Source organism: Erpetoichthys calabaricus, chromosome 9 (genome assembly GCF_900747795.2).
Source record: "Erpetoichthys calabaricus chromosome 9, fErpCal1.3, whole genome shotgun sequence".
NCBI lineage: Eukaryota > Metazoa > Chordata > Cladistia > Polypteriformes > Polypteridae > Erpetoichthys > Erpetoichthys calabaricus.
This window is the reverse complement of record NC_041402.2, coordinates 97,678,896-97,701,987: the sequence shown is the minus strand read 5'-3', so window position 1 is coordinate 97,701,987 and position 23,092 is coordinate 97,678,896. Positions and strand designations below refer to the sequence as shown.

The 23,092-nt window shown below is 37.3% G+C and overlaps 1 protein-coding gene across 1 annotated transcript; it reads left to right on the top strand.

The window, feature by feature from the left end:
• The first annotated feature begins 4,454 nt into the window (after window positions 1-4,454).
• Window positions 4,455-22,827, top strand: LOC114657587 (adenosine receptor A1-like). The gene is made up of 4 exons (XM_028809471.2): window positions 4,455-4,606; window positions 14,591-15,021; window positions 21,927-22,625; window positions 22,746-22,827. Exons 2-4 carry the CDS (start codon window positions 14,606-14,608, stop codon window positions 22,825-22,827), a joined length of 1,197 nt encoding a protein of 398 aa, XP_028665304.2. The 5' UTR covers window positions 4,455-4,606; window positions 14,591-14,605.
• Window positions 22,828-23,092: the final 265 nt, after the last annotated feature.

Below are 23,092 nucleotides of genomic sequence, written 5' to 3'. Positions count from 1 at the left end.
CTTTAGCTGCAGGTGGAAGCTCCTGTCGCACTTTACGCAACTGTTGTTACATTTTCAGGACACACTAACTGGACGTACTAATGGTTGAGGCACAGAATATACGGTCTGTCTATTTTGTAGAGGAGAGAGATATTTTTCCCATCACTAATCACACTCGTTTCACTAAGGCGAAACCTTGCTCTTCCACTTGCTCTTCCTCCCAATCCCGCTTTTAGACATTGATTGCTACACATGGGTCACCAGTGAACTTAAAAAGTTAAAAATAAGCCCTGAAGCAACAAAGATTGAGAAACACTGGTGAATTTCCATCCCACATGTGTTATAAAAAAAAAAAAAAAAACTTTTTTGTAATTTGAGGCTGAGGTGTCACCTGCTGCACTTGGGTCCCAATCCAGGTGGTTCGTTGTGTGGATCAGTGCATGCTTCTAGCCTCTCTCTCTCTCTCTCTCTCTCATCTGAGGGACACATTAGTTAACTATAATGAGAATATTAGGTGTATTGCCACCAGACACATAACACTGATTTCTGTCCACTGGCAGCAGAGCACCGCATGGCTAATTATACATGCAAAAAAATCCCCAAAACAAGCCTTAAAGAAGGCCACCCCTTCCTCCTCAATAGAAAACACAAGACACGCTGTGAAATAATAAAAACAAAACAAAAATATTAATATTTACAAGGTATTCCTTAGTTCTTGATGGAAGAAGCATCTACACGGGCAAATGGCAACAAAAGAGACTTTGCATTGCACCTGGAGCCATGATTTCAGACAATGGAACAAGTCAGTCCCATACAGCCGCTTTGTGACATGGCCAATGTATGACCCAACAGTGGAACTCTGTGAGTGCAATAATCTATATTTTATTTACTTATTACTAGTTTGTGACCATTTGTTATATTTTGTTTGTTTCATTCATTCACGTTTAGCACTGCTGCCTTACTGCTCAGATTGCATATTTGGTCACAATAATTGGTCCAGCATAATTGGTAGACTTTTCCCTAGCCTCCAGGGACATTTAAAAGAATATTGCACCATCATATTCCAAAAAAACCTAGTTCAGTTCCTTCTTCCCCATTGACTTTAATACATTTCGGCGAGCTCAGCAAAGTTCACATACATTTCCATAGTTTCATTGAACTCATGGCAAAGAGAACTCAGCAATGTTCACTCATCACTAATTTTTTTGAAAAAGTTTCTGATTTCTCTCTTTTTGTAATGTATTTTTGTACTTGTCAATCTTTATTAATCATTTTGAAATTTTCTTTTTGTTTCAATTTTATGTTAATCCCATTGTTTAAGATTCTTGCTGATTTTATAATAGGCATAAGGGGCGGGTTCTCAGGATGAGACAGAGGCATTAGCATTTTCTTCTCATACCGTTCTGCCCCAACATTTTTTGTGCTTTCCTGTAATTTTCAATTGTTGGCTTTGACCATTTTATCTTGGATTTTTATGGATTTTGAAATTTTCTATAACTTATTAGATTTTTGATTAATTGATTTGTCCTTGGTCTTTATTTGGGTTACCCTTCTTTGTTTATTTAGTGTTAGTATTTACTTTCAGTTTCTTTTGATTTGCATTCTTTGTTTTGGAATTATTGTATTAATTTTGAATATCATTACAATGAACATTCCTTGGATTCCTGATTGTTTTTTGGATTTTTCTTTATTAATTTATTTATACTCCTTTAAGTGTAGGCTGTAGGCCTGTTTGCATTTTAGGCCTAGTCCTCTAAGAAGGATTTAGGCATTTTTGTAGTTGCATGCCCTGAATCACAACAAAATCAAACGTTAACAGGGTCAGGGTTCTTGAATATCTGTGACGCAAGATATTTGATATTGCATTCCTACAAGAAATTTTTAAATAAGGATGTATCAAGACTTTCTAATAGCTTATGTTTTGTTGCTTCTTCATCATTCGCTAATTCTGAGAAACAACATCAAGGATAGAATAATGGAGAAATCTGATAAATTTAAGAGGTCTACTTTGCATTACATAATTAAGAGGGACGGGGTTATATCATGTTTATTTCCAAACCCAGTATAAAACATTTTTTTCAAATAAAGTTTACAATTGAAATTATTTTTGGCATGGATGTTAATACTTGCATGATTAGTTTACGTGATAAATATCAGTATCTTTTGCTAGCATATCTCTTATTCAGATTTTTTCTTGTGTAAATTAGGAACTGATCTAAAAGTTAATATCATGCTTTTTTGGCACATGAATATCATGTTTCTAACTTAACCACTACTAAGATTGTTTGCATAATAACTGTAGCAAACGTTTTGAGCCACTTTTACTGGGCCTTTTCTGTATTTTTTATTATAAGTATTGCAAGGATTTTTTGTTTTCAGCATTGTGTTTTTATTGTATGATTTCTGGAGTTTTATTTTAATTATGCTATATTTGAAAATCTGTTAAATGCTCTAAGCTTACAAATTAAAACAGGTTTAATAAAAATTAAATTGTTTTAAAAAATATAAGTTACCCAGTTTTTTTCCAACAGGCTGAGAACAGAGAGTGAGAGAGATTGAAGTTTCAGCACCACCACTTCTTGTTTTATTCTGCTACATGCAGGTCAGTTGAAGGTCAGGTGAACTGGCTTTGCTAAACTGACCTCTGATGCATGTGTGTTAATCTTGGATTGATGCTAAAAGTTTCACTTTGGCACCTCAGTAATGATACTAAAATGATACTGAAGCAAATAACTGATAAATTTGTCTTTTTCATAAAATAAAATGCAAAATGAATGTTTTTTTACCCAAAAAAGGTATTCACAAATCTGTACACCTAGTGTGGTATAAGAATAGTGGTGCATTTTATTATTTTACATAACAACCACAACCATGTAGGAAAGAATAATACAGTTACACATTGAAAATCACTGGTGAGGCTTTTTTTTTTTAACACACAGCAATTACTTTTCAATAAAGACAGCATAAAGCAATTTTAGTTACATTTTCATGTAGTAAGATAACTGAATTTATTCTAATGCTGGTATAGTTCCTTTTTAAAAATGTGGTAGTTTGTTACTTTTTTTCTACAGGTATACTACACAACACTAATACGTGTGTGTGTTCACCCAGCAATGGGCTTTCAGCTCTCCCAGGGATTCTTCCTGACTTGCACTGGGTATTTGCTGGGGTAGTCTTCAGCTTTGCCACAACCCTCCTCTGGATAAGCACGTTTTAGAAAACTAATGAATGAATGGATGTCTCACTGACTTCATATAAACAGATTAAAATAGAATTAATTTTAAAAATATGCAAAAATATGACTTATTAAAATAATCACTTTTTCAGTTTTAAATTCCTACTTTCTATTCAGCCAAATGTCATAAGTATGAGGAACTGCATAAATACAGTAGCTTGTGTGGATGTGTTACTGCTGGTTTCTCTCCCTCTCTCTTTTTATATATACGTGTGTGTGTGTGTGCGTGTCTGTGTATGTGTTTGTACATTTGTTGGTTTGCAGGTGACAGAAGATTACATGCTTCTGTTTGCTAGGCACATTTCCAAATTGTGCTTTTTTTCCACCCAAGGCCCCCCAACCCCCAGTCTAGTTTTGGCCAGGATTGTCCTTTCCTGTAGTGAAGGTGCAATCACAATGAACCGGTAGTAACTATTCTTAAGGGGGGCAACTGGTTAATGAGTTGCCATCTCCCTGAGGCCACATTACACCTTGTTTGTTCCTGTATGCACTGAGAAGACCAATGTAGCCTAACCTGTGAACCGCACTTCCTGAGCTTTATGTCTTTTAGATCAAAAAGAGCACCTTGCTTTCCCCTTGTTCTCACTCTTTATAGTTTCTCACCACTATCCTTCTAGTCTTTTATTTCTTCAACAGACATTTTTAAAATTACTTTTTTTCTCCTTTGAAAAAGTGGCATTGCAGTTCATGACCTTCTTTTGTCACAATATGATTTTTTAACTTTTTATATTATATTTTAACCTGAATCAATCAACATTCTCAGGAGTCATCTCCTCAGTTCTTTCATTGGGCAACTTCAGCTTTTTGTTTGAACATCAGTCAGATTTCACAGCCATCACTTTAGAGGGACGCATTTCAAATCCATGCAGAAGCAACAAGAAAAATAAAAATGCTGAAGAAATAAGGAAAAAGGACAAAAGTAAGATCAACAAGCACAAAATATTAAAACACTGAGGACATAAAACAAGGCAAGGAAAAGAAGTGGCAGACAAAGAGAGAGAAGATTCCTGGCTGTTTCCGTATATGTGGATTATTGTCCAGTTTAATGTTTACACATCTTCTGTAAATGAAACAATTGGGCTGACTCATCCTGCACGACACAGAACAGCACATTTAATAGTGTGTATTATCTTTAAGTGGTGCTTTATAAATAATTTTAGAAAATCAAAATTCTTAAGATTTGTCATAACAACATAACAATTCCTTAAAAAATGACTAAGTTTAGCAGACTTCTTTGTCTGTGGGAAAAGTCTACAGAACATTCGTCTTTTGCAATTTGTCTGGTATGGAGAAGCAATGGAGTCTGGATGGGAATGGAATTGCTCTGAAGGTTCCAGTGTTCATTTTAGGGACAACACATAGCTGCTAGACTGCAATTTCAATCTAGTTCAGGTAAGTGAACCTGTCTGCTCAATTAGTCCACATGAGGAAGTGGACATACAAGTAACACATTTATTACTAAATATCAGTTTATTCTATCCTAAATGTCAGTAAATACTAAAATGTCAGTTTCTCAGTGTGATCTTATTCCTGAAAGGGTACATTAAGGCTTTATGTTTTATAGATCTGTATGATGACAGAATTATGATATGACTACATTGATTAAGAAGGGCTATGCATTCTCTACGAAGGCTTCTATCATTAATTGTGTGTAAAATAAAAGTTGATTAAGAGATTAAGGGACTTCATTAGGCCACAACTAAAGCTTTCAAGGCTTAGATTAAAATTGTCATACAGTATGTACACACTGTTCGACTAGGTTTAAGTAACCACCCATCCATTTATCTATTGTCTGAACATGCTTAATCCACAAAGAATCTGCAGGGAACTGCATAAACTACAACAGTGGCTAATGTTCTGTAGCAGTAACACATTCAGACTGCATTATTTTATGTACAAACTGCCTCTATTTACATAAAATATACTCTAACTCAGGTAAAGAACTATGCCTCTTCTTCAGTAGACAGAGAAGTCCTGTCAACAAGAATATCTTTGCCCATTTTCCTTTATGCTGGTACACCTTATAATGTATGCTATGCTTCAGTCTTTCCCTTTCCACCTTTGATGATAATTAGACATTCTTTGGCTGTAAAATGAATGTTAGAAATGCATTAGATATCTATGTAGTTCATTTTGTTTTGTTTCTTTAACGGTTAGGCTCTTTGACATAATTGACATTACGTTGGACTTCTAATGAGCTCAGAGTAATGATATGGGTCTGAGGATATTGAGAAACAGAATTAGGACAACAAACGTCAAACTGGTCCCTCACCGCATGTACCACACCTTCCCTTATCAGTGTGGTGTGTCAGAAAGTACAGTACGCGTCCTTAGCGCACAAACCGGCAAACACTTTACGGACTGTCCTTTTCAATGCCAAAAGCAAAAAATTGACCACAGAGACAAGACACGCAGTTTACAGCATTTCACGCAATGCATACTCAGCAGTATACATGGGACAGACAATTAAAAGACTCACAACATGTATACAGGAACATCAGAATGTCATCAGAAGGACAGACCCACGGTCTCTGATTTACATACATATACAGTAAGTTCCACCAGACACACTTTAATTCGGACACTGTGAAAGTAAAATTCAGGGTCAATACTAAGAGTGCCAGAGAGCTTCCTGAATCTTGGCTCTGTAATGAAAAACGGCATTAACAAACACTTGGACATGAACTCAGCATAAAAAAAGAACACTCAAATAATAAAAAGGACTTCATGACCAACACCTTCCGAACCCAACCTTATTAATCCACCCCCCCTTACAACCTCTCCCTCCATCCCCACCCTGCACCTGTTTTGATTCCTGTATGTCTATTCATTTTAATCTGATGATGACACCTGGTATGTTGTTGAAAGCTTAGGAATAAAAAACTATTTTAAGATATGTGGATCTCTAGCAACAAATATGCAAACCATATCACAGACCTTCGCTTCCATATATATACATATACACATATATGGAAGTGTGTGTGTCTGTCCGGCCCAGAAGTAAGAGGTGAAGCTGGGGTAAGGGTTCCACCTATGAGGATACACAAGCGAGGCCAGCATGTCGGCAAAGCGAAACCTCTGAAGAAAGAATCACTCACTTAGCAGCTAATACAGAAGTGAGGCAAGCACATTGGCAAAATGGTATCTGTTTTACTTTTCCTCCCGCCGCTAATACACAAGCGAGGCGAGCACGCCTGCAAAAGGAAACCTCTAAAGAAGGACAGTCGCTTAGCCACAAACGATGCCAGCACATTGGCAACACGAAACCTCCTAGGAGAGAGATGCCCAGAGTACGCAGTTCCTTTCAATTACCTGACATCTCTACATTTCAATTTTTTTTGTGACAATTTCAATAGTTTCTAGGACCCTGTGCTTTTTACAGCACGGGCTTACACAACTAGTATATATATATATATATATATATATATATATATATATATATATATATATATATATATGTACATACAGTGAGTATAGAAAAGAATCACCTCCTTCGAAATATTACCATTTTTTTTTTTCTTTACAGCCTTAAATGAAAACACACACAAAAATTATTTCTTCCCATCTTTACTTACTCAATACAACCTATAACATCCAAGTGAAAGATATCACAGCTACAGTTCAGAAGAATTATAAAACATCAAAAACAATACATACTCATTGATATACTCAGAGAAGACATACTCAGATTAATAAAGGATCACTCCCCAGTGTCAATATTTTGTTGAACCACCTTTTGCTTTAATAACAGCCTTGTATCTGTTGGGATACTTCTCTATCAGCTTTGCACATCTAGATTGAGCAGTATTATCCACTCTTCTTTATAGAACTGTTCAGGTTCAGTCAAATTGGATGGTGAGAGTTGGTGGACTGCTCTCTTCAAATCTTTCCACAGATTTTCAATGGGATTTAGGTATGGGCTCTGACTGGGCCAAACGAAGACATTCACTTAATTTCTCCTTCAGTCACTCTGTGGTCAATTTTGCTGTGTTCTTCAGGTCATTGTCGTGTTGAAAAGTGAACATTCTGCCCATCTTCAACTTTCTGGTAGAGAGTAGCAGGTTTTCCTCAAGAATTTGATGGTATTTTGCCCCATCCATTTTTCCTTCTGCCATAACGAGAGCCCCAGGCCCTGCGGCAGAGAAACACCCCCACAACAGGATGCTGCCACCTCCATGCTTTACTGTAGGTATGGTGTGTTGTGGATGGTGAGCTGCATTTGATTTCCGGCAGGTGTACCGTTTGGTATTAAGGCAATATAGTTTGATTTTGGTCTCATCTGACCACCTGGCATCAGAGTCTTCAAGTTGCATTCTGACAAAGCTCAAATGAGCCTTAATGTGGCCTTTCTTGAGAAGTGGCTTTTTCCTTGCGACCCTCCCGTGTGTCACATGCACACAATGACCATTCTTTACCATAAAATCTTGTAACTCCTTCAAAGTTGCCATTGGCCTTTTGGTAGCCTCTGTTACCAGTTTGTTCCTTGCTCTTCCATCCAGTTTGGAGGGACGACTGGATCCAGGGAGTGTCCTACTAGTACCAAACACTGCCACTTCTTTATTATGGACTTTACTGTGATTTTTGGGATTGATAAAGCCTTTGAGATTTTTTTTGTATCCATCTCCTGCCTTATGTCTGTCCACAACTCTATCCCTGAGGTCTTTTGAAAGTGGCTTGCCACCCATAGTCAGTTGTTTGCTGTCAGTTGCACTACCAAGCAAGGGAATGCTCCAGGGACAGCTGTTTTTATGCTTCACTAATCATATTGATTACAGTTGATCACAGGTGGAAGCCAGTAACTATGGTCTTCAATGGAAATGGTGGTTACATACACCTGATTGAGTTTACAAATATTGTTGGTTGGGGGTGATCCTTTATTAATCTCAGTATTTCTTGTTTTTATTTTTTTTTAATTCTTATGAACTATAGCTGTGATATCTTTCACTTGGATGTTATAAATTGCATTGAGTAAGTACCACTGGAAAAAATATTGGTTTGTGTGTTTACATTTAAGGTTGTAAAGTAAAAAACAAGGGAATATTTCGAAGGGGTGATTCTTTCTTTAACCACTATATATATATATATATATATATATATATATATATATATATATATATATATATATATATATTTATTGTGACCATAGAGGCACTGTCGACCCCTTGAACCCTCAGACCAGATGTCAGACACCAGATAAAAGTCCAATAATAATATTTATTATTATAAATAAAGTGCACAAAGCACCACCACTCCACTATACTCAATAAACAACAACAAATAAACAATCCTCCAATCTCCCAGACGCTTAGCCACCCTGCCTCCCAACTCAGCTCGTCCGTCTGGGATTTCCTACAGTCTTTTATAGTCCTCGACCCGGAAGTGCTTCTGAGCCCTCAGTCCATGTGATTATCCAGCACTTCCGGGTCAGGTAAAAACTTCTCTTTTTTCTTCAGCCCAGAAGTACATCATTTCTTCCATTCCCATGACTTGGAAATACTTCCGGGCTATATGGACAATATAAATCACTGGGCCTCCCTGCAGCGACTCCTGGCGGCCCCATTGGTATCCAGCAGGGCTCTGCATTAAAACTCCACTGTCCATGAGGTCCTGCTGGAATTTGGGGCACCTCCATGTTGCAGGGAGGGCTCCATCTGGCGGCCTGGGGGTATTGGCAGGGATGAATTCCACTATATATATATATATATATATATATATGTACAGTATATATATAGTAGGACAAGCTACCAAGTTGTGGTACTTTTGAACAAAAGTGGGACATATGCGTAAAGACAGCAAGAAAAAGTCAAAGCTGGAATATTAAAAATAGAAATCAAAGCCAAAAATTTGTAATCAAGCTAAACGGTCAAAACCAAACAAAACTTGCGAGAAGAATATTATCAAAGGTTTTGAGGTTTTTTGGTATAGGCAGGTCAGACTAGGAAGAGAACCATAGCTGATTTTTTTTAACCTATCATGACTACTACAATTAGTTCACAACCTCTGAGGCCACACCCCTAGAAACGTGGGACACGGACCTAATGACTTGTACTCAGAAAAGCGGCACTTGAAGGACCTAAAATGGCATCCAAGATGTTAAAAAAAAGAAAAAAGAGAAAGCACAAAATCAACTGCTGAACTACAGAAAAATCAAGCAAATAATGACAGGAATTGAATCCTTGATCTCAAAAAACCCATGTAATCTCCAAATGAGCCAAAAGAAGCAACAGCAAAAACAATATATATTATATATATATATATATATATATATATATATTGTGATATTTTCCCGGACACCACCAGTCGGAGACCACATCTTTATCCAAATACCTTTATTTTCTCTTCTCCACAACACACAAGTCAGTCCCGCACAACTCCCACAGTGCTTCTAGCCCCAGTCTCCCTTCTCCTGGGCCTTCTCTCTCCTTGTCCCTGGGCCACCGAGTTTCTCTTTCCAGGAGCTTCGTCCTGCTCCTGCTCCCGACTCCAGCTCACTGACAGGAGGGAGGCGGCCCCCTTTACCTCTACCTGACGTCACATCCTGGTGTGGCGGAAGCATCAGGAGAGCACCCGGAAGCACTCCAGGTGACCCTGGAAGGATCGTCCTCCATGGTTGTGGCGGAAGTAAATAAGTCCCGGGCTCCATGAGGCTCGGGGCACCCCCTGGCAGTGACCAGAGGCCCCAACGGTCTTCAGCCTCCCTGCTCTCCTTCCGTGGGCCTCTTCTGCTCCAGGGCGGTTGCCCCCTCGTGGCCCGGAGAATAAATATGCCACCACCTAGTCCTTCCAGGCTTCCCAGCCGGGTCTGACCCCCAGCCATGTACGACTAAATATATATATATATATATATATATATATATATATATATATATATATATATATATATATAAAAGCTAAATACCACTGACTCACCCATCACGAAATCTCCCGAATCATGAGGACTTGGGACTTGAAATTTGAAATGTAGGTTACCTTTGGCCCATAGCTGCTCGTTAAGAAACAGTTTTAAAAAGTTTGAGGTCCAAGCGCGAAATTTCTTATAGTTTTTTAGACCCATTTATATTTGGGTCCACTTTTCACGATAGAACTACTTAACGGACTTAGATTGTATTATTTTCTATAATTTGCTTGAACATTCCGTTGATTTTGCAACTTTCTCATCGCGCTAAGTATCATAGTTTGCTTGCGGTAACGATTTATTAGCATTAGAGAAACTCATCGAGCTGTGGGGAGGGGGGATGGGACAATCCTCACTCACGAGTCTGCCTCAGGGCATAACCTTAACTCTGCTTAGTTAGGGAACGAGAGAACTACTTAATGGATTTAGATCTTTTTTTTTTTTATACTTTGCTTGAACATTCCAGTTGATTTTGCGACTTCTCTCATTGTGCTAAGAATCATAGTTCGCTTGCAGGAGTGATATAGTAGTGCTAATCCGAGACAGAGGCTGTGGGCCGAGGGGAAGGGGAAGAATGACGTCAGCAGTAGAGAGCTGGGTGGGGCCATCCTCATTGTTCTGTTTCTCTAATACGCCGGCGAAGCCGCGGGGGATAGCTGTTATATACATATGGTGATACTAAGGTTGACATTTTGTGCCTGTGTTACTCTTTGCTGGCATCACTATTTGGGGATGTTTACATGGCTAGCAGTTTTTCTGTTTTTGTTCACTAGGATAGTTCACAGTTGTCAGGTATGTAACCCAGGACATCATGGTTTCTATGATATAAAATATGACAAAACCCTCAGTGAGACAAAAAATTTTAAAGGAAGACTTCAAATAAAGACAAAGATTTTGATAGCTAAAGTATAATGGGGATTTTGAGCTTTGCAAACACCTCACGTTCACTTTTTGTTTTCATTTTGGTTATAAAATTTTAAAAGCCTGGATACACTGTTCAAATTATCTTCAAATTTTAAACACTTCAATCAAGTCACGGCTTAAAGTTCATTGGCCTAAACTGAAAAGGTTCAACTCCTACAATTTTTTCCTCATATCTGATGCCTCTCAGTCCTGGAAGCAGCCTTGTCACTCTTCTCTGACTTGGTCTAGCACTGTAATATCATTTTTGTTACATGGAAGCCAAAACAGAACACAGTGCCCTAAATGAGCCCTCACTAGTGTGCTGTATAACCTAAATATAACAGTCTCTCTTGACATTGTATAACCTAACATTCTTTTTGCCTTCTCAGTCTTTTCTGTATCCTGTCAAGATGTAGAAAGTGAAGTGTTCACAACTGCTACTGCATAAATAAGGTTTACTTTCAAGCCTCTTATCGTTTATTTAAATCTAACATTTGATGATGCAACACGAATACCACACACCATAGTAGACTCTCTTCCCTGGAGTAAATCTGCATCTCAAACTCCCGTAATGATTGAGGCATTCATTATCACTACTTCTTTCTTTCTGGGGACTGGTTTTGCAGTGACCTGTTGGAGCTCCTCATTTGTTCATTTCTGCAAGGTCCTGTAAACAGCTGGACATCACCAGCTCTGGGGTTGATACTCCTGGACCATGTGCACCCTTTATCTTGTATTAACATACAACTGTGATTCACCTGTTTCTACCTCTCTGGTCTTTAATCTCCTCCTGCACCACTTTAGGAGTACATGCCATCTGCTTAAATAATATCTGGGTAAAATCTGCCTATTCCTGACAACAAAGGAGACTACCTACCTCTACCTCAAGTTCAGTAAACCAAAGTTGAAGTATTAGATTAGTTGACATATCACACAGATTTAGGCCTTTTGGAACCAGGTATCATCAAACCAGGCATCTAAAATGCCCAGCATCATAAATGACTTATTTGGCATTGTCTGCATGCTTAAATTACTTTGGTGACTGTTAGCAGTAAATCCCTTTTCAAATTAAATATGAATTTAAATGAACTGATGTATCTATTTAAAGGAATAATCCCCTTAAAAATGCAATTTTTTATATGTTACTTACCCCATGTATTTTGTATTGGTGGCCAAGAAAAAATGGAAAGAAATATGTACAAGACATAATAGAAGCCAGTGGTAACCAGTGTTGTACAATGACAACAAAACACAATCTACACGTCAGTTATCTATTCATATGCTCAGTATGTGTGAAGCTTATGCTGTTTTGCAGAATACTCAGCTCACATCCTAAACTGTAAACTAAAGCCTCATGGAAGCCACTTTTTGAAGTAAAGATGGGACTCTAGACCAACAAATGAGGAGAAGAGATGAGTCTTTTTAAAAATATTTTTCCATGGACAGCATTGGTTTCTGTTGGCTTCTGTTATGTTATAAACTTATTTCTTTCCATTTTACATGAAAACAATAGATTGCATTTTTTTCCCTGCCACCACTAGAAAGTACATGGGGTAAATAACATATAAAAATACAATTTTTGGGTGTATTCCTTTAATACCTACTTGACCCCTCCAAGAGCTTGTCTTCACTGTTAAAAATATTCACTCTACTACTAAATGTCTTCCGCCTGCTGCTGCTTGGACACTTTAAACTGCCTGCTGAATGTGCTTAATGTCTTACTAGTCTTTTCCTTACTCCTTTTTCAGTAGAAACTGTTCCTTCTCCTCTTCTGTCTTTCTAACCCAACGCAACTATCTTTACAATTCCTTTCCTCTTTTAATGTGCTCTATATACTTTTCTTCCTTTTTCCGCCAATGCTTGTCAATCTCTCTCAATATACCTGACTTAATTATTATTCTTTTGCTTCTTTCTTTAAAAGGAAATTATAACCCTATTCATGGCAAGTTAATTATTTACATACTGCTCCACTGCTTCTGTAGTGCTACATTATGCCTGTCAACACCACCAATACTTTATTCACATGTGAACAGTACACACACTTCATTCACAATTTGCTTTGCCAATGGCTGGCAAGAAAAAAAAAAATTTCCAAAGGGAAAAAGAGCTGTAGAAAATACTGTCCCATCCCTTTGTCACAAACAAAAATGAAGCAAACAGCATACATTAATCATCTTTCTCACAGAAGCAACACATAGCACTCAGCCCTTAGTACAATCCACCAAACAAGGATTAAATGAATCTGACTTGTGTGTCTGTTCCAGTTAAGGGATCACACTGTTCAGCCTCTGTGGGGAATTCTACACCAAAGTTCTCAAGGGTTCTTCTGATGATTGTTGGAATTCACATTCAGTAGGAAAAATACAGATTTTCTCCTGGACATGTAACACTTGACCTTCTCTTTGTCCTTATGGAAATTTTTGAAAGGTCATGTAAGTTTGCCAGTCCCACTTGTATGTTCTGGATAAAGCTATTCATGTATGGTATCTTTTCAATGATGCAACAAATGTTTTGGGTTTTGGAGTCACTGTTGTGTGCCATTTGGTACCAGATTTAGACTATTGTACAAATCTTGCTAAATCTTCCTGTTTTATTCATATTGCTTGAAGTTTGGTGAACTAAAGCCTGCATCTCTGCAGCTTGAGCAAGATACTGTTCTAGTTGTGTTGTGTGACTGTGATCTCAGTATGAGATTAGCAGCAGAGTAGGTAGATAGATAGATAGATAGATAGATAGATAGATAGATAGATAGATAGATAGATAGATAGATAGATAGATAGATAGATAGATAGATAGATAGATAGATAGATAGATAGATAGATAGATAGATACTTTACTAATCCCAAGGGGATATTCACATAGTCCAGCAGCAGCATACTGATAAAAAACAATATTAAATTAAAGAGTGATAAAAATGCAGGTATAACACACAATGAGTATAACATAGTTGGAATGAGAATAAGCACCTCCAAGTTGTTTTAACTTTTCTTATTACATTTAAATGCTTTTTGTAGATGAGGCAGCTGGAGTCCCACAGAGTCTCCTTCACAAGTAAGGGGAAAAGCAATTATGATATTGGTTAATGAAGCAATGCAATGGAAGCAATTTTGCAAACATTGTACTAGAGTTTGATGGGAAAGCCTTCAATTTACTGGTGAATCTGTAGTAGTTGGCAGATCAAGAAAATGGTGAATGAAACAAAGTAAAGTTTAGTGGCAATGACAGTCTCCAGTCCAGCAATTTTTGCATTATCCGTTAAGACTTTCAAGTTTTTTCCAAATTTTAGTCAGACACAAAAGCTAACAAATATGAAGAATTATTTCGTGTTAGCCACAATGAAGCAGAGTAAAGAAAGAAATACACTTTTTGTAATTGTGTGACCAACATAATTCATTCTGATTTAAGTATTATACTAATAATGAACTGTTCTTATTGTCACCTTCTACTATTTTCTCTAAAACGAAATTCCTATATTAAGTTCAAACATTTCTGTGATTGTTAACAAAGTGCTGACTTTTTAATCATTTTCACCTTTAAGCAAATTTACTTTACCTGACTTGTGTGTCCTTCTCATCCAGGCTCACCTCTCCATAATGGATCCAAGTATTCCAAAACTGATCCAGCGATATGATGGGGACAATTCCACTTTCTGGGGCACTGAGCATACGTCAGATCATCCCTGGACAGGACTGTTTCTAGGACTTGCTCTCCCTACTTCTTTGATGTTGCTTATTGCTTTGTGTCTCTTCAACATTCTGGTCTTGCGAGCACTTCTTTTCAAACGCAAGCAGAGTGCAACAAATCTTGTCATGGTGTCAATGGGAATAGTGGACACCGGTCTTTGCTTGACAGCTTGCCCAACTGTGGTTATTTCAGATCTCAACTTATCATTGCCCTTTTACTATTGTATGCTTTTGACAACAAGTGTCCTTAGCTGGGCAATTGCATCTTCTTTTCATCATGTTGTTATTGCTTACTATCGTTGGTACATTGTGGCATATCCAACCAGGTGAGTTATCTAATTTTAAAAGCTAGTTAATTATCTGGAACATTCCATCACATTTATACATTACAACAGCTCGTGGACCACAGCTTATTCTAATAGCATAATGAGCAAGGCTGAAAGCAATCAAAATAGCAAAAAATGATTCATGTGTAAATAAACAGACCATGCAGACTCCATCAGGAAATTAACTTGGGAATAACATTCTACCTATAATGTGGAATCATTAGAACAAACCTTTTCTTGGGTAATTGGGATATGTCAAATCCTAATATGCTGTCATATTTCTGTTTATCCTCTCTTACAGTATACTTTTAACAAGGATCCTCTCGGGGGCTTCTATCAATTCATTTTCTGAATCTCTTTGATTTGAGGAAGGTTGCAAAGTAAATAGAATGAATGGTAAACAATGGCAATTGTAAACTCTTCTTGGAGTATTCACTATCATTCTGAAAAACCGTGCTAGGTCTACCCGAAGTCTCCTCTCAAAGGATGTCCAAATTGTATAGCTGTCTATTTCCAATCAATCTAGAGAAGCAACACCACTAAATCCCTCCACAGCACAGTGGTCTCCACCTTCTTATGGAGTGGGAACCTCAAATTTTGTTCATTTTCAATTCTACACACTCTTTCAGAGAACAAACCTAACAAATGTCATGAAATATTTAGAAAATTCTAAAGCAAATCTGAATCATGTTTCAAGATATACAAGTTTATGTACATAGTTTTACTAACCTCAGTAAGAAGGCATCTTCATGATGTTATACAGAGAGGGGATTACTGCAAAGGTCAATCAGTCTCTAATTCCATGCATTCTCTGACTTGTCTATTAATGTTTATATGAGTTTCTTCCAGGGATCCTTTGGCTTCTTACCACAACACAATGATAGGCCTTTATATGTACAAGTGTTTTATTTGGATTTGGTTTCCACCTTGAGTCCACTGCTCTAAGGCAAAAGGTCAGGTTTTCTATGACCCTGGACTTGGTACTGTATTAGAATTTATGTCAACTATTTTATTTGTGACTACCTCCTCATGTTCTCTCATGCAATTCTTTACACAAACAAGTCATTTACTGTCCACTTTCATGTATCAGTATCCTGCAGTGACTGAATGGATAATGAACAAAAGTGTTTAACATCTTTCGCTTCAAGTCAATCTGTGAAATTAATAGACAAACTCAAAACTTTTCCAGAAAGAACACCCTTAAAGTATATTCTGTTCACTTACACATACTTTGTGTGTCTTCCTCAACTACTGCTAGTGACAGTCTCACTATTTTCTAATTTTGTAATAGGCCTACACTGCCATCTAGATCTTTTACTGCTGCTAAAAATCAAACAATATGTTTTGGACATAATAAAGTTCAGGCTTATGCTGGAAGGGAAGATGAAAAGAACAGATTCATTTTAAATTTACAAGGACCTGTCTTGAGTGAAATGAGAAACTCCCCATTCTCAGTCCATGGCTGATAGGCCATTGCTGCATGATGTGGCTGAGGGATAGATGGTAAGAAATACCAATGGATTACTTGGTTTAAATCATCTTTTTTGTAAAATGCCTATTGACAACATTTATGTTAACTTGAAAAACTGTAGCTTACTGTAGCTTTTTTTAGTTAGTAAGCCTGCAATGTAAAGGTGGCCCTGCTTTACTCACAGTTAGTCTACAATGGCTTACCTCGACCTCACAGCAGTTACTGTGTGTGAGTGTGTGTATGTGAGAAGCTGCTCTGCACTTAGTTACTAGATTTAGGATGAAAAATGTATAACAGCTTTGTTTCTTTCCAGGTTGGCTTTCTGCTGACATGTGGAAGAATCGTCAGTGTATTTGCTTTCTGTGTTTAAGGAACTTGTCTCCTTCTTTGCCTTGTGTGCTCCCTTTAGTTGCAGGCGGAACTGCAGTTTCTTTTTGAGGTTGGTCTTCTTCTTGTTAGCAAAATCACATCTGCTGGGTCAGCTAGTGATCAGTCAGTTCCTGTTTTCAGCAAAAAGAATGCAGGGCTTTTACATATATGGTCTCTTTCTCTGCTTGTGCATTTGCTATTCCTCAGAAAGGTTTGGTTTAATATTAACTGTCATGGAAACCAAGACTTTTCAACTGATATTATGAGTGACTGACAGTGGCTTGTTAAGGCAAGAAACTGCATTCCAGTCAGATCAGAAGGGATAATACCAGTCTGTCCTACACTAGTAAATGTTGGCTGGCTAGTTTCTCATACTCTTCATTTTCATTTGGTGCTGAGCTCCAATGGTATCACAACACAATGCTGAAAACATTTGATTGGTAATGCATGGTGAGAATCAACATTCAGCCCTGGAGCCAGAGCAGATCAGCTTTTGAGACCGCTTATGAGTTAATGAAGCACCATGGAGTCATATCTTCAAACCCATATATTAAGTAAAAAAAAACCCATCAATACAAAACACAAAAACATGCTTGGCTTAGAGTGTCCAAGTTAACTCCTACCAGTGGAGTACAAATACAGTTGTTTTAAGTGTCTGTCTTTCCCATGGCCAATACTGTACTGTATATTGGTTTATAAAGGTATGTATTAAAACACAATACTAACGTTAGCAATTTTAATAGATAAATATTAACATCATGCTATTTTCAACTTGCACTTTCCAGAAGTCAATTAATTTGCTTTGTAAAGACATCTTTGTAAAAGTTTCCTTACACTTGTATTTTTATATATTATACAATTAGATAGAACTGAAATATAAATTACTAATGAGACTAAGCTGTGTGTTCACATTAGGGTTGTCAGAATACCAAAATGTCAATCTTCGATCCGATATTAAGAGAAGTTTTGAAATTCAATACCATTTTTGATACCCAATATAGTATATAATGAAAATCAATAAACAATTTATGTAAATAAATTGTATTTCTTTATGCATTAAAAGCTTTACATAGATGAAAACAAATAAAAGAAATGTTACTGATTAAATGTGAATACTTCAAGTAGTTAAGTCTTATGTAAAAGCTAAGAGTAATGTTTTGTAAACCATAAAAGTAAACAAGTTGAAATCTGAATATCAGAGCACCACTTTTATATAAAAATGAGCTCTTGAAAGTTATCACGACTTACATTGCATAATAAATGTGATGAATTATAATTTTAAAATCACACATAATAAAAGAAAGTAACATGCTACAACAGCACACTGCATGGCAAGGGTTCAAAAATTAAGGAAGCAAAGGCGTTCTACTGCTAAAGAGCATTGCCCACGAATGAACAGCACAGAATAAAACTGGCCCACAGGTATAACATCATTTTGGATCTTGTCTTAATGCGCTGAACATTTAACTATCTACAGAAGACATTTTAATGTGTAGGACAAAACAAATGTTGCATCCCTAATTCAATTTTAACATGTAGAAACAAAACATCCCTCCTTCAAAAGCAACAGTTTACATGCTTATACTGATTAATATTTCTGTAATTTAGAAATAAGATATCAGCCTCTTGAAACTCTCTGTATTGACTCATGTGTTGGTTCTTCAAGTGTTTGGCTAAACTGGTTGTGTTAGCTCCTTTAGTAGCTATTGTGCTTTAGAAAATCATGGATACATGCTTATATGTATCTTCAAGTTCTCCATCTCCAATTAACACAAAGTCAGAGTCCTTTTAGATGCCATCCTGGCTGTAATCTTTGTCAATTTAGTAAACTGGGGAAGTCTCCAGCACTGCAGAAGCTGCCATATTAACACCTGTGAGTGGGGGGAAACAGGGCTATCTCTAGTCAAGCTTAAGGGTAGCCTACTAGGCTCAGCTTTCAAATGCCAGAGCGACCTGGAGTGCATTCGTAATGGAGGCTGTAGAATCAATGATGAAAAATTACTACTGAAATAATTTCAACAATGTTAAAATGTTGACCCTAATCCTAGTTTGCATCAACATCTTACTGTATTCATGTACCTACAGCTAGCATGTATCTTGTGTCAACTAACATATTCATTGCCTTCCTTCTATTTTGAACCCCTCTTTTCATTACAATGTATGAACCATCCTAAAAGCAAGAAATTATGGAACACCAGCCCACTGCAAGATTCTCTCATTTTCAAACATATGTTCATACACATCAGGCTAGTTTCCTAACACACATGTTTCGGGATGCAATAGGAATCACAGGATTATGACAGGAAATGTAGCAGCCAAATTCATCATAATGCATTTAAAGTGATCGTGGAGTACCAAGAGCCATACATAAAAAGCAAAGAACATGTTTCTGTGGAGATCAACACTAAATGTATACATTTATATTATTACTCACTACTGCTTATTATTACACTGTGATCACAATGACGAATCGCTGCTTAAAGCAAACAAAATACAATATTACTCAATTAAATGTTCCAGTGTCACCAAATACTTGTCATACACATCAAATACCCATTAAGCAGCACCAATGCAGTGCCATAATACTCAGTATACCTGATGTCAAAGAGTCAAGCTTTCTCAGCCATTACAAATCACACATCTTCAGTGTACAAAAATATCAACACTGAGCCAAAACCTAAAGTTCCAAAAGAGTTTTTTTTTGTTTGATTTTATCCAAAATGAAACTGAAAAACATAAAACACAGGAAAGAATGATAACATATTTAAATACCAAACATTTATTTGACAACTTTGTCAACTTCGTTTTGACAGTCTGAAAACAGAAATAACCTAAATATATAAAATATGACCTGAGAAGTAAAGATTAGTTATGGTACAACTTTATGTTCATGAAGTGGAATATGATTAAAAATCAACAAAATCATTTCAATCCTGTGCATTTTCCCCACAATTTTAGAAAATATGTAAATAATATTTTGCACAGGGTTTGCACAACACCTGCTGGACTTAAAATTTCAAACTAAAGTCGACTAGTCTGGCTGTAAACTTTACTGTAGTACTGAGCTAAGTGACAATGTCTCAGCAAGCTACGTGGGGACAGATTTATTGGTAACTTTACAGCTCATTAAAAAAGTGCTGTATGCCTCCTGAAAAGTGATTAAATGAAAAGTAATGGCCCATGTGTGCCTACATGTCTTTGAAATGTCATCAAGTAAAGCAAAGTCAGTGTGAAAAGAAATAAAGTATTGCCTATTCTACAAAGACATTCCAAAAATGGCCTCGACACATTTGTTGAAAAGATCATAAATAGTTGGATGTATTCTTGCATTTATATCACACATGACTCGAATTGTGTAATCAGTCATTCAGCCTATATAAATGGAGAAAAGTAGTAACTCTGTCATTTGGTATCATGTCCCACACTGAAAATTTACCAGGATAAGGCAAAGGAGAGAGTTGTCTGAGATCAGGAAGAAAATTATAAGCAAGCATGTTAAAGAAAAGGCTAGAGGATCAACTCCATGTAGCTTGAAGTTCCTGAGACAACAGTTGCAGTTACTATGAAGAAGTTTAAGGTCCATGGGACTGTAGCTAACTTCTTGGATGCAGCCACAAGAGGAAAATTGACCCCAGAATGGGCAGAAGAATAGCGAGAATGGTAGACAAATAGCCAAGGACAGCCTCCAAAGAGATACAAGCTGAATTCCAAGGTCAAGGTCCATCAGTGTCTGATCACACCATTTGTTGCTATTTGAGTGCCAATGGGCTCAATGGACATAGCCCCAGGAAGACTCCGCTGTTGGGAAAAAAAAATTAAAAAGTCAGTGTAGAACTTGCTAAAATGCACATTGACAGGCCACAATGCTTCTAGGAGAATGTCCTCTGGACAGATGAGACAATCTGGAACTTTTTGGCAAGTCAAGTCAGCTCTGTGTCCACAAATGAAAAAATTAAGCTTTCAAAAAAGAACACCATACCTACTATGAAACATGTAGGAGGCTTGTTTATGTTTTGGGGCTGTGTCAGACATGGGGTGCAGGGAAAAATACAATCTCAAGACTATAAAGACATTCTGGAGAGAAATGTAGTACCCAGGGTCAGAAAGCTCTGTCTCAGTCACAGATCATGGATCCTTCAACAGGATAATGACTCAGAACACACAGCTAAAAGCACCCAAGAATGGCTAAGAACAAAACACTGGAACTATTCTAAAGTTGCCTTCTATGAACCCTGATCTGAATCCTATTGAATATCTATAGAAAGAACTGAAACATGCAGTCTGGAGAAGGCACCCTTCAAACCTGATACAGCTGGAGCAGTTTGCTCAGAAGACTGGGCCAAACTGCCTGCTGACAGGTGCAGAAGTGTCATTGAGAGCTACAGTAATAACTTGTTTTGAAATGATTGCCTTTTAAGGTCATGCAACAAAATAATAAGATAAGAGTCTCATCATTTTTGTCCATGCCACTTTCATCTGTGTTATTACCTGAAATATTGTGTTTAATCAAAAAAGCAACATCTGATTTTTGATAAATATGGAATAAACAATGAAGGGTACCAATTATGTTTGCTAGTTTTCATTTTTTTCAGAGACAATTCTGGGTTTTTCTTTTTTTTTTTTTTGTGGAGGAGTACCAACAAAGTGTCCCTATCTGTATTTCTTACTTAGCTTATAATGGTGTCTGTTGGAGCATAATTTAGCAAAAGAGGTAAAATTGGTTTTAGATATCAAACTAAACCATGGTATGAGGTAAAACCTGCTGGGATGTTAGAAGGTGGTAATGTTTCCTTGAGTATGGTTACAATATGTACTACACATAAGAGACAAAAGCACAAGGGCCAAAAGCAGGAAGGTAGTTGTCAACAGCCCAGCTACCATTTGTAATTGATGTGTTTTGCAGCATTTTGAAGCACTAGTGTAACATATAAAGAAACGTTATGATTAAACATTACATAACTTTCATTAATGTTGTATATGTTGAATTTGACTTTACAGTTTGTGTTGCAGGCTGCTAACCAAACTACCTTGTTTAACATATTTAATTTTTGTGTCTTTAACGTAGGTACAAGTCATCTTTGACTCGCACCAACATATTTTTTCACACCAGCCTGTGCTGGCTTGGAGGAATCATGGCCAGCATCATTCCTTACATGGGATTTAATAACTACCATAACTTGCAGAATATCTCTTCTTCAATGAACACCTCAAACGTATCAGAGTATCATGCCTCCTGGCAACAAGGTAGCCAAGGATGTTCCGAGTCACCCATCAAATGTTATGTTCCTTGCCTCTATCAGAACGTCTTGTCACTTGCCTACTTGTCATATGTTATCTTTGGATTATGTGTCTTAATTCCTCTAAGCATCATTGCTGTGTTCTACTGCCTGATCTTTAAAGCACTGAAGGCCCACAGTCTCAACAACAGCCTCAGCAGGGGCTTCTACAAAAAGCAAAAACGAGTTGCTCGCATCACTGGCCTCCTCTTCACATTCTACATTGTTTCAAGACTACCCTTCAATCTTATAAATTTGGTTCTCTTCTTCTGTCCCAGATGTTTGTTTCCAACTTGGGTTTTTCCAACTTCACTCTTTTGTGCTGTCTTTAGTGCTGCCTCCAACCCTTTGTTGTATTTTACAAGAAACAGGGAACTGAAAAAAGCTATGAGGCAGATTCTCAAAAACTGGAGGCGAAATACCAAAATTCGACACCATCATCTACCAACAGTAGATCAGCCAGGACTTATTTCAGGGATACAATCGAGGTCTGAACATCACCACAGTGTGTTGGAGCTTAAAAATTGAGTCAAATGTACTTTTGAGACTTGTGTTCATGGCTGCAGAAATATAATTAAAATTGTCACTATTTTGTTTTCATGTTTCAGTTGCTCTACAGTTGGAAACCTGGCATTCCTATTAGCATACCTTTTGGACAAAAAGCCTTATGAGGTGGTTCTTTGGATTTAGCAGGTTTTGTAAACATAAAAGAGAATGCATTTTTCTTTATATGAATTGATCATTTTCAATCATTCGCTTCCTGGGTCCACCCTGCGTGGAATTTGCATGTTCTCCCCGTGTCTGCGTGGGTTTCCTCCGGGCGCTCCGGTTTCCTCCCACAGTCCAAAGACATGCAGGTTGGGTGGATTGGTGATTATAAATTGGCCCTAGTGTGTGCTTGGTGTGTGGGTGTGTTTGTGTGTGTCCTGCGGTGGGTTGGCACCCTGCCCGGGAT